Genomic DNA, 13,186 nt, shown 5'->3' with positions numbered 1-13,186 from the left:
TTACAGCAGTAAGTAGAGTACCTGTAATGAGACAGTCAACTGAATATGGGGAGGAATATAGTATGAATTAAAAGGCCAGTGTTTTCATGAGAGAGGGAAAGAGAAAAAGAAAGACAACAGTATCAAGAGTGAATAAAAGACAGAAAATAGACCAAAAGTATTAGAAATAAAAAGTCAGACAATTTGCAGGCCAAAGAAAGGGAGGTGGATTCTAAGAGAAACAGTAGATGATGGAGGATAGAAAGATGTAGGGGAAAGGGAATAGTGTAGGTGGCCAAAATCAATACACACAGAAAAGAGGAAATGGGGGATGAGGAAACACAGCAAATTTGAAGTGCTCCCTGCAGCACCTATGATATATAAAAAGTGAAATAACAAAGAAGAAAAAGAGAGAAAAGAAAAAAGAGAGAAGATAAAAAGTGGGGGCAAAGAAAAGGGAGGGGGAATATGCAAGAAAAAGAAAAAGAGAAAAAAATTAAATGATAAAGGACCTTTGGGGATAAAACAGGAGGAAAAAACAGGAGACAATGCAATATTAGCAACTATGACAAAAAAAAAAGAAAGAAAGAAAGAAAAGAACCAACGTTTCAAGCTAGAAATCCTCTTTGCAGTTAAATAAAACACTTAGGGATCTGACCTTCCCCTTTTCTCCCTTCCTCACTTCTCTCTCTCCCAGGGCAGCAGAAAAGGTGCCTGAGATGTACGGTAGGAGATTCAAGTGGGTCCTTGTTGAACCAACTAAACAGAGAAGAGTATGACTCTTCATTTCCAGTGTGAGAGCACCTACTCCTTGCCAGGAAACCCAAATATGCTATTGGAAGCTTGGATAGCATGTCCTACAGTCTCTCCCCCTTAGGTGTGCTAGGGGAGGTCTACTTGATTTTCTGATTCCACCTTCTCTGAGATCAAGTTTCCTATCCCAGGACATTTAGGTAAATTAGGCTTCCTCAGCAGATTCACCTCTCCTTTCTTCCCAAACTCATCCCAGGTCAGCTGGTATACTCCTCCAAGCTCAAGGAGAAAAAAAAAAAAAAAAAAGAAAACAACACAAAACTTGGAGGGCTAGGTTAATCATGGATCTCAGATGGACTTCAGGGCATGGTGGATTCGGGAATGCGAAGTCCGTGATATTGCAGACTCAAGGTGTGTGAGTCTCTGGATCCTGGGCTACCACGGTTTAGGGGATACAGACCTGGGAGCCACGCATCTAGTAAGCATGGTGTTTGAGAATACCGCAGCACAACAAAGTTTTTAGAGTTTGACACGGCCTTGCCGCCAGCCCTAGGGGGTGGGGTCCTGCCCACAACTTCTGACCTCTGTGTCAGAAACCCAAAATTCTGCCTCTCACAAGAGTCTCTTCTGTCACTGTCTCACCAAATTGACATCCAGTTACCTCCTATCCTGCAAGCCCCTTAAACAGCCCGTTCTGGGTTTGGAAACACCCCATCACAACAAAGATTTTAGGAATCATGCGGCCAGGCTGCCAGCCCTAGAGGGAGGGGTTCTACTCTAGTCTACTCTGTTTCTGGATCATGCCATTCACCCTGCCCACTCAGGGCCTTCTCATCCCCTCTTCCTTCTGCTTAGAATTCCCTTCCACCAGATAGCTTAAGACCCACTTCCTCAGATTTTTACTTGAAATCATATTTTCAGTGAAGTCTTGCCTAAAAATCCTACTTAAAAGGGCAAAAACCTTCCAAGACTCCATAGTTCCCTTATGTTTTTACTTTTTTTACTGCCTTTATCACTTACATATCCAACATATTGCTTTTCATGTTTCATTTGTATTGGAGTTGCATATTCCAGGAAGGTATGGAATCCTCAGGGCCCGACACAAGGAGGACTCTCAGTAGTTATTTATTAAATGAATGAACAAATAGATGGGTAAATAAAGGTCATTTATAGTCTGACTTTTGTTTACCTGACCTGCCATCCTGTTACTTATGCTGACCTACTTGAAATTGAAGTAACTTAAACATACTGTACTCTCTTTTCTCTAGAAGTTTGAATATTCAACTCCTTAGAAATCCGTTTTCCACTCCTGCCCACCACTGCGCATGACATTTAGACTTGTTTCAAGATTCTTTGAATCTTTACCTGACATCATTCTCTGTAGGCCAACTTTACTCTGGGTTAGGAATGGCTCCTGGATTCTTTCTGAGCAACCCCTGTGTATTGCCATGACAGTACCTAATACTTTGCCCTTGATTTACTCTTCATGTTCCACCTCTCTTTCAATGCTTGTGGATGGTAAGGACTATGCTGTATCTGCCTTTGTAGCTCTCAGGTTCAGCATAGGATTTGGAATGAGGGTGGGATCAGTAAATGCTGCTGAATTGATGGAGTTCTGCTCAATGGTATTATTGATAGCATTGTACAATCAAGAATGATTTAAAAACACTGCCTTGTATATATTTTGTTAAATTTTTCTGCCAATGTGTTATTAAAAATGCTTCTTAAAACATATTAGGATTGCTTTTAAAATGTGGTAACTTAAAAATACTTGTTTATTAAGGATACTTGAAAATTATAAAATAAGGCATGATGAGTCATCATTCTAAGAGTAAGAAAGCTCTGAGAGGTGGTAGCAGAGTGAAATTATATTATTTGAAAACATTTAGAGGAACCAAGTTTCCTACAGTTAACTTCTATATAATATTATGAAGAATATTAAACTATAATTATAGAGGATATACATTTGTAAAATCAGATTACTGCAATTAAAAAGCATAACACAATAACTTATGGCTCCATTTGAATACAATTTTCTGTTCAGTGCCTGCTGTTAATGCAGTATTGGCTAATGAAAAACAGAAGTGGCCTTTATGGGCACAGGTTCTATTTTAAAATGAGTCTAATTCAGTAAAGAGATATATTTAATTAAAGCTTCTGACATGATAAAGCTACACATATTTTTGTTGCTTTACATTATTTTTAAGTCTACTCCAGTAGTCACAATTTAAATGAAAAGTTGCAAATATGGGCAAACTTAAGGATATGAAAAAGAATTTTACATTTAAAGGTATTAAATTGTCCAAATGACAAGCTTTGATGTATACAGTATGCAACAAATGATTGGAAGCTGTTAGCAAAGGAAACACATCTTCAGTCTGTAGTTTATGAATTACATTGAAAGATGAGCCATAAACGTTAACCCATTGCTCCGTCAATCTTTGTCAAAATGCATGCATCCTTCCCACTTGTAAAATTGATTATATGATTATTATTTTTTAACATTGGGTGATAGAGACAAGCCTAAGAAGCACATAGACGTTCTTATAGTTTATGGTATTTGGATTTGGATTTAAAATCAGTGCCTAATATAGCAATAGGTGTTCAGGTATCATTCAAAATTCAAAGATTATTTCTTTGGGTAACAACTATTAAAATAAGAAATAATGTTTTGACATTATATTTTAAATAGTTTATGAACAATAGGAATGAATATTATGATGTAGGACCTTAACAATTTTCTTTTCTCATGTATATTGCTTAAAGTGTAAGTTAAATAATAAATTCACTATATTATCTAACACATAAATTCAAAAAAATTTTTGAGAGCTGTAAATCTCTGGGTTTATCTTGAGTTTGTTATCTACATATCCTTTCAAATGAATTATGTTCCACTTGTTGAATCTATTAAATCCATGTGAGTATTTACCAAATGCTTTATTTTTTAAATAATGTTTTAATTTTTATTTTTTAATAAATCAATTTTATTGATACATATGAATAAAGCATAAATCCATCCAAAATGTACAATCATTTGTATTCAGTATAATCATATAATTGTGCACTCATCACCCCAATCATTTTTAGAGCATTTTCTCTCTAGTGTATTTGTATTTTGTAAAAACAAATGCTTTATTTTGATATTTAACATATTCACTCCTTGACTGCCATACCAGCTGCCAAAGCTGATCTGACACTTTCAGCAGCTGCTTTTCCTACAATAGTATATGTCGTTTTTAATCAATGATTTTTTCTCTTTCATGGTGATTTTTGTTGTTGGTGTTGTTACTGATGCTTCTTTAATTCCCCTGTTGTTGGGTATTCAGGTAGTTTTCAGTTTATTTCCTGCTATAAATATAGTACTTCAATATATATTAAGTATTTCTGAACATGTTATCTTTCCTTTTAGAGCTTTTCGTCAATGGATTTGAAACTTCATTTGGAATTATGGGTTGGTTATCTTTTGCAGCTTCAACCCTTATTTGTTTTGGAGCTTACCTAAGAATTTTATTCATTCTCTTTCATGATAAAGCCATTTTCTGATGGAGGGTTTGGACACTTTTTACCAGAATTTACATACTGGCCTTCTGTTTATTTATCCAAGTTAATGTTACTGACATGTATGGAAAAGATGGCTTTCCATTCAAGATCTCACTTCCCATTAAATCAGAGATTTGTAGAAGTGTTTTCTATAAATTATGAAAATTATTCCTCATGACTTGACCTTTTCCAAAAAAAATCAGTTATATTTTCTAGTCTTATTTAAGCTAAGATACCCTATGATAATTCCATGACCTACCAAGGTAAATCAAGTTCAAAGAAAATGCAGTTAGTTTAATATGATTAACTCTTATGAAATTAATATTAATTACCAATTTCCCTTTGAGAGTGCTCAGAAATCTGTTCTGCAGTTTATTTTATAATTTTTCCTGGGATTACTGTCTACTTGACTATTTCATTGTTTTTGTAGCACATCATTTTTCCATCTGAGAAATTTTTGCATAAATCTCTCTTCACTCTCATCTTTTCTTGGTCTGATTTCTCAAGTATCATTGAGAATGTAAGAGAAGCCTTTTAGAAGAGACTGTATTGACAAATTTATAAGTCAAATATTTGTCTCTGTTAGCATCATCCATTCATTTTATTGAAAGTCTAGCCTACTACGTGCATCCATTTAATATGATGTTGAAATTACAATGGTGAATAAAATAGACATAATATTTGTCTTTAGCATAGGGACAGATATTACTGAAAATTGTATGTAACAATTTTAGCAGTTTAGCCTAAAGACAGACATTAAAGAAGTAATTTTACTGATAAATATAAACGTACAATGGAGATGAATAGCAGGAGAGGTATTGTGAGTGACATACCCTAAGAGATTAATTAGTTACATTGACCAGGCCAGAATCCTCAGGGAAGATTTCTCTTATGAAGAGAGGGTAGGACTAAGAGCTCTAGGCAAAGGAAAAAACCTTTTAAAAGGACCTGTGGTAGGACAGAATATATCACAGTTGAATAAATCTAAGAGTGCCACATTAAGGATTTTGATCTTTGTTCAAACAAAAGAGCAAAGTGGGGTGACATGATCTAAAATACATTTTGTAAGATTCGGTATAGTTTTAATTTGAATAAAAAATGATAGAGGGCAAAAGTAGGTGTAGGATAGTAGTTGATAGGCTTTTGTAGGAGTCTAAGTGTGAAAACAGTAGCTTAGATTAAGGTGGTTGTGATGGTGGCGGTGAAGAGAAGTGGATGAATTCTATAGAAATCAGTTGAAAGAACTGAAAAGGTTTCGCAACTAATGGTTAAGTATTTACAGATGCAGGGGAGGACAGTATCTAAGATGACACCTAGGATTTGGGATAGCTAACCATAATGGGATTTGATACTATCTACTGAGATATGAAAAATTGAAATAGGAACAGTTTTTAGGAGGAAGATCACATGTTTGGTTTGGAGTAACTGAAGATGTCATTTAACCAGTTAGATGTAGCATTCTGGAACTTTATTGTGCTTTTGTCTAATATACTATGTAGTATCTAAATAACTTTTTAAACTTTCACAATTCTTTTTAAAACCAGAATTTTAAAAAAGTTCATTGCTCCCTGTTATTTAATATAGTACAGAAAGAATATGACTTGGGAAGCAGATGTGTTTCTAGCAACTGGGCTTCCATCTGCCATATCGGAGGTCCAGGGTTTGAAGTTCAGAGGCTCCTGGTGAAGGCAAGCTGGCCCATGTGGTAAGCTGGCCCACACAGAGTGGGGCCTGCGTGGAGTGCTAGCCTGAGCAGAGTACTGCCCATGCAGTAGTGCTGTCTTGCACAGGAGTGCTGGCCCACGGGGAGAGTTAGGCCAGCAAGATTATACAACAAAAAGAGACACAGAGGAGAGCAATAAGAGACATAGCAGATCAGGGAGCTGAGGTGGCTCAAGAGAATGACCGCCTCCTCACCCCACTCCAGAGGGTCCCAGGATCAGTTCCTGGAGTCACCTAATGATAATACAAGCAGACACAGAAGAACACACAGCAAATTGAATGGACACAGAAAGCAGACGATGGGGTGGAGGTTGGGGAATAAATACATAAATAAATCTTTAAAAAAATGGATGTGACTTAAGGACGTAAAATACATTTGATATTTTGTGGTACTCCTGTCATATTTCGTATCTATAAAGAGTGAGTGGGTTTTGTTTTGTTTGGTTTTCTGGGTTTTTATTTACATTTTTGGCAACAGAAAGTAACTACTGCATCTTTTTTTCCAAGTAGTTTATATCACTGTGAATGACTCCCATTTTAATCTATCTTAAACCAAATGATTTAGATAGGGGTAAAGTATAAAAATAGTGAAAAATTATTATCAGTGGGGCAATGAAACTGTTATGTGTTCTTTGCAGAGTTTAAACAATTTCTAACACTAGATATGATATCATTTTTAAGGGATATTTAAGGACAATCACTCCTTGTCTAGTATAATGTTCTACACTAACCCTGTTCACAGACTTTTTTGATGGTACTGTAAATATTTTATAAAAATCTAAATTTAGAATACTATTGTGCTCTAAGTCTAGGTTAGTGACTTTATTTTTAGTATTTATCCATTTGAATTTGTTTTACCAAAATATAAAATCTTAGAATTCACATTAGACCCTTAGATGACTTTTCATTGAAGAATTGAATAGTAAAGAGTTTGAGATTTTTTGGGCCTCCCCATATCATTCTTTAAATAATGGCCTATTGTCTTTTCATACATTATTAATATGGGATTCAGAAAGAATTTAAAATTAATTTTTTTCAGAAATAGAATTGAATATTATAAAAAAAATTTGAAACAAGCCAAGTTCTAATTTTCATTTTGATATTTTGCCTTTTCTATACTAGCAATATTAAAAATTTCAAAATTAATTGACTTAGAAATAAATGGATTTTTCACTCTTTTTTTTTTTTCACTAACATCTTATCATTCTTTTCTTAGGTCTCATATCTTTTGGGTGAACAGAAGTCTACCTTTATGGGGCTTACAGGTTACGTACAATTTTATTTTATTCCTATACGTTTGGGTTTCTTCATACTTCACAGAGAAATACTATTGCACAGAAAACTAATGATATCAAGATGTTTGTCTTGCTGTTGCGTTAATCTTGATGCACATCTTAGACTAACATTTTTATTCTTTTTATCCTGTTTGCCTAGGTCCTGTACTTTAGTTCTTGAGAATTTCCTGGTGATCAGGATTAGGCTTCAGAGAGTTTTTGAAAATGTAGAGAAAAACAAAGTAAAACAGTGTCTTAAGGTTCCACAAGTTTCCACAAATTACTTAAGGCGTTCCTGTTATAAAATCCTTGAAATATTAATCAAAAGTCCCTCACTATATTTGCTTCTTCACATTATTTTCTCAGTGTTTAGAACATGTCAGTATCTCAAGCAATTGCTAAATGATTAAACAAATGAATGCATGGCTCATGTCACCAATAGTAAGGACTTTACTTAGTTCATAAGAAAATATATTTTTTTGTAAATAAAACAAACAAAAAAAAATTCCTGGTATAAAAGGAGTCCTCAAGAAAAAAATAGAAAATATGAACGAGAACATCATGTCTGAATTACATAGTTGAGGTGTTCCCGAGTCCCCCTTATCTCTTCTTTGTTCCTTTTGTTACTGGATTCCAAGCCCAACAAACTTGTTACAAGGTCCCATGTTCTCTACACCTGTCTCCCTCCTATAGATCTCATTTATTTTCTGTCATATTACAAAAAAAATTGGAAGATAAAACATCACTAACATTGAAAATATGTGGAGGTTTAAAGACAGCTGAGTCTGAAGGAAATGGAAGGAATCTAAGATGTAACTCCTTATGAAAAGGCCTTTAAAGAACTTTTAAATCAAATATGTTTTTTATGTTTGGTTCATATTTTAAAGACATGATGATTGTGGAATCTGTACATATGCATACAAATGAAGTATTTAAAGTACACATGCATTGTAATTATAACTGTGAAATCAATTTTTGTTGTGTTTGAATATTCACTATTTGCTCATTTGTATTGTATACTGTTTTACAACTGCTGTTGCAAATGTCACATTAATTTACAAATAACCCTTTACAAATATTTGTATTCACTAAAATATGTAATCCTTTAATCACTGAGCTAGATTCCTATACCAACCTTAAGTGAGGTACAAATTTAAATTAAGCGAATATTTTTGTGACTAGTCATATATTGCCCTGAAATAAATTTTTAGAAGTCCTTTTATTTCATTATGATATTTTAAACTATTAATACTCATTTATAAATAATAGTAACAGTGATAGTAATAGTAACTGCTAAAATATTAACTGGATGAGCAAAACATTTGCTGATATGATATTATAGAGACTATCTAGCACTATGTATCTCTAGGAAAAAGTATGGGGTTATGTTAGAGAATATGTAAAGAAAATCCAAGAGGTGTGAATTTATTTTATCATAGCATCATAGCAATCCTGGTAACTACATGTGCTTCTGAATATATTTTATTTATATTGCCATGCATTCATCTCTTTTTATTGTTCTCAATTTTTAATATCCATTTAAACTCAAGGCTTTCATTCTAACAAAAAATTTAAGCCTCCCTGGTATTTGTCTTTCTTATCCAGATTTGCCTTAACCCTCAAAAATCTATAAACAAATATATTTGTAATCTGGGTCCTATCCTGTTTTTTTTATTTTTCTTATTTTGATGCAAATCATTTATCTTAAGGTGCTAAGAGTCTCAGAAAATAATTTGAATATTTTTATCAGGTTTTTTTCTATTTCAATCATAGTTTTTTGGTAGTTAAACTCCGGGAATTGTATATACTATAGGAATATAGAGAAAGATGGGAGCTTGTCTAGGAGGATATAGAATTAACACTTCTAGCTGCAAAAGCAGGGTGAGTTATAAAGTTCATTCAAATAATATGTAAAAGTATATTGAAGTGCTGATATAGACCATTTTCTGTAGTGTGAAAATAAGTAGATGTTTCATGTTGCTTGAGGTATCTAATAGGACTGAGCATATTCAATGTGAAGCTTCTCTTCTTTTATTTTCTGGATTTTATGAAGGGAACTTCTGGTTTTGTTGGATGTACTAGACGTGGAGGTGGTGTACCTAGAAGAGGGAAGGTATTTGTGAGATACTGCATGTTAGGAACTCCTCCCAAATCCCTATTATACTTTACATGTCATTGCGAAGTCCAGCTAGATTATTCAATTCCTACCTTTACATTTTGAATTATACAGAAAAGTTGTTATTAAAGATTATTAAAAATTACAAAAACTAGCTGTAGTGCCAGGATCATCAAATGATGGCCTGTGGCCTATCACTTGGTTATAGACATTAAAGTGCCATAGTGGCACTTAAAAATTAACACATATTAATAATTATTCATATTATGATCATGAGTAAATATTTTAAATTTATTGCATTTTCTCATTAAGGTACAATTTATATTTTAGGTTTCAGTGGCATTGATAAGTCTCTTTGAAACCATACTCCTTGGTTATCTCAGTTATAAGGTAAGTTATTGAACTTGGACTTTTTCTGCTGATAGAACGCATTACTAGTATTCACTCAGAACTCCTGTTTTTATAATTCACATTCAGGGGTAAGAGAAGATCTCCAATATGTGTTAAGAAATTTTCATAATAAAGTAATGTTTCCCTTCGTAACTTAAAATTATTTCAGTAATTCCTATGAGTTGATTTACTCATTATATGCATGTTAGTAGAAAGACAAGCAAATGGAAGGCATTTTATTGTTCTCAACCTCTTTTCCTGATGTATACCAAAAGTATTCAGGGAGCAAAAGCATGACTGTTAGTACTTATTTTAATGAGAACTCTAAATTTTTAGGAAGCTTGTTAGGATAATACAAATTAACAAATATTTATTGAGCTTCTATTTGATGAAGAGCTCCACAGTGCACACTGTAATTTCTCTTCTCAGTTTGCAATAGAGAAATGAGGGTGGGGAGGAAAAAACCACACAGATAATAATAATACAAAGCAGAATCTAATAGATACTTTCAGTGAGGTGTAAATACAGTACTATTGGTTCATAGACAGAGATAATATCTGTGATGGAAAGGAAACACTTGACTTAAGCAAAGGCCTTGAATCAGGTGATTTCAATGAAAAGACAGGGCAATTAAATGGATAGAATTAGGACAGGCTTAAAAGAAGGAATGTCCACAAAAATTAGAAAAAAACACAGATATTTAATTTGAGCAAAATATAGAGTATTTGGGAAAATATTGCTAGTCCTTGTACAGCAACATGAGTAGGAAGTTGATGGAGGATGTTGAACCTTATTCTATGATTGTAACTAAGTTTTAAGAATGTAAGCTCTGAACCTTTGTGTAACTTGGGTCATAGGTACTTCATTCACACTGAAGGCCATATGGTTTTGAAAATAATGGATTTGAGGTGCTGGTGAGCAAGCAGGTAGACTTGGCATGCAGACAATTGTGAGTGAGCATCCAGAAATTGCAGGGAAGAGAGACTTATTAATGTAAAGAAAGCCATGGGATGAGTTAGGCGTGGAAGAGATACTTATGTTGTATTGTTGAAGTAAGAACAGAACAATCAGGGAAGACAGAGAAACAGATTAGGAGGTTAGAGAATCAATGGAATGGTTGAGTGTCATAATTACAAATCATATATTTTCAATTAAAAATTAATTTTCAATATATAAATCATATAATTTCAATTGTTCTGTACCTCCTGTATCAACAAGTATACTGTAAGATATGTGTTTGGCAAACTCATCTAGTATATCAATTTCTTACTTTTCAAAACAAGGTTGTGAATAGAACATGTCTCAGAATATTTTTAATTATAAATTTTAGAGCAAGAAATTTTTATAAATTTTCGCCTTTTTCTCTGAATTCATATATATTTTTTATCATTATCTTTGTGTAAGAAAATAAATCTAACTTCTAAGAAGGTGAGATTGATGAATAAGAAAATGTAGAAAGACCAGAATGAAGGCTCTTCAAGAAGGAGAAGTGGATTGATTTAATATTTATAAGAAGAAATAGGATGCTAAAAATGTCTAGGGAAGAAAAGTGTTATATGGACCCATGTAAACTCTTTCAAGTGTGAGAAGCTTGAAAAAAGCCCACTAACTTTAGAAATTAGTTACTCTTCACCTACAAGAAACCAGTTTTAATAGAGTATATACTTGAGAGAAAATAAGTGCTAAATGAATAATTTTGATTACTGGGGCAGGAGCTCAGTGTAAATAGGAAAAGGAGACAGAGAAGATTGCTTTATAATAGAAAAAAATCTGTGCATCTGTTGAACAAGAGGGTAGAGTGGAAGAAAAAATTAAGGGTGAAACAAGGTTTATCAACAGTAAGAATAAGATGGACTAGGAATCTGAGAACTAATAATTAGCTTTAGAAATTCCCCATTTTCTTCTGAGAGTATAGAAGATGAAAAAATGATGTGTGAGGGAGAATTTTTAACCTAGAGAAAGGAAACTTAAAAAGCTCACACACAGTAGACTCTCATCTCCAATTTATCCACAGAGTATTAGATTGAATGATAAGCAGTATAGACTGAGATCTTGAGAAAGTGTCTTTTAATAGTTAATAATGTATCTCCTTTTCAAAACTGGTGATCTGTAATTATGTACTGATTGACAAATCTGAATGTGGAAATGTAGAAAAACAAGACAAAATAAAAGTCAAGTAAATTAATATCCAAGTTTAGGTTCTTTAGGTGCAAATAGGTGAGGAATGTTGAATGTAATACATAAAAAATGATATATTTTTTAAAAGGTAGGTTGGTGAGATTTTTTTGGGGGGGAAGGGGTTAATTAATTATATTTCTTCCATGTTACAATAGTATGGAAAAAGCAGTATAGCCTGGCCAAAGTATTAATCTGCATTTGTCAATATATTTGTTTTGACTTCTGGCTCAAATTCATGAACTCTTTAATACTTCAATAGAGCATTGGATAATTTCTTTTGGAATAATTATTAGTCAGTGTTTTCCAGAGAAAAAGAACCAATGGGAGATTATATATAACAGATTTATTATAAGAAATAGGCTCACATTACTTTAGGAGTTGGCAAGTCCAAAATCCTTAGCATGCCGCAAGCTGGAAATTCCAGTTAAGGTGAGGTGGAAGTTCTTAGTTTGACTTACCCAGAGGGAGCCGGCTATCTGGGAACTCCAGCAAAAACCAATGATGCTGTTGAGTACGAATTCCTCTTCTAACCTCTGAAATCCTCAGTTCTGGCTTTTATAACCACCAGCTGATTAAATGAGGAGACTCCTAACAATACTGAGGACAGTCTCCTTTGTTGCTCAGGCTGTCAACTGATTATTGATCACGTAACATAACCCTCACGTTAACAATAGGCCCATCCTTGATCAAAAAGCAGGTATCATAACCCAGCCAAGTTGGCACTTGGACTTAGCCATCAGAAACTGAATAAATTAAGTAATTAGTTACTATTTATGGTCTACAAATACAGTTCTGGGTAGCAGAACTTAAAATTAAGTTCCTCCCCTTAAATGAGAGTTTTGAGAAAAACAATAGACTGTTATGCAGAAATTGACATTGCATTATCAATTATATCTATTCTTCTTATTGTCTTTTTAATACTTCTAGTTCTGAAATATCAATATAATAGCAAATCAACACATAATTTTTCACATTTGTAAATATGTGTATAAGTACACAGAAAATGTATATATACAAACAATTTGAATATGCACAATATTTAAAAATAAATTTAATACAATATTCTGCAAGCACTTTATAAATGCCTGAAATAACATCTAAAATATGCAAACATGATTTAATTCTTAACAATTAGAACAGTTTAAATTCTCTGTATCCCCATGTGATCTAGTATTTGAAATAAAAAGACCAATAAATAACAACAAAATGAGCAAAAACTCTTAAAGTACATGGT

The 13,186-nt window shown here is 33.4% G+C and overlaps 1 protein-coding gene across 14 annotated transcripts in view; it reads left to right on the top strand.

Moving 5' to 3' along the window:
• The window catches only part of KCNT2 (potassium sodium-activated channel subfamily T member 2), a 452,321-nt gene that overhangs the window by 117,172 nt on the left and 321,963 nt on the right, over positions 1-13,186 (top strand). For all 14 annotated transcript variants that reach the window (XM_058274897.2, XM_058274894.2, XM_058274895.1 and 11 more), the window contains 2 exons: positions 7,211-7,259; positions 9,715-9,774. In XM_058274897.2, the coding sequence (XP_058130880.1) occupies positions 7,211-7,259; positions 9,715-9,774 (109 nt within the window). The remainder of the gene's footprint in view (positions 1-7,210; positions 7,260-9,714; positions 9,775-13,186) is intronic.

This window comes from Dasypus novemcinctus, chromosome 13 (genome assembly GCF_030445035.2).
Source record: "Dasypus novemcinctus isolate mDasNov1 chromosome 13, mDasNov1.1.hap2, whole genome shotgun sequence".
In the NCBI taxonomy this organism is placed as follows: domain Eukaryota; kingdom Metazoa; phylum Chordata; class Mammalia; order Cingulata; family Dasypodidae; genus Dasypus; species Dasypus novemcinctus.
Note: the sequence above shows the minus strand (reverse complement) of the source record. Positions and strands in the feature narration are given on the sequence as shown.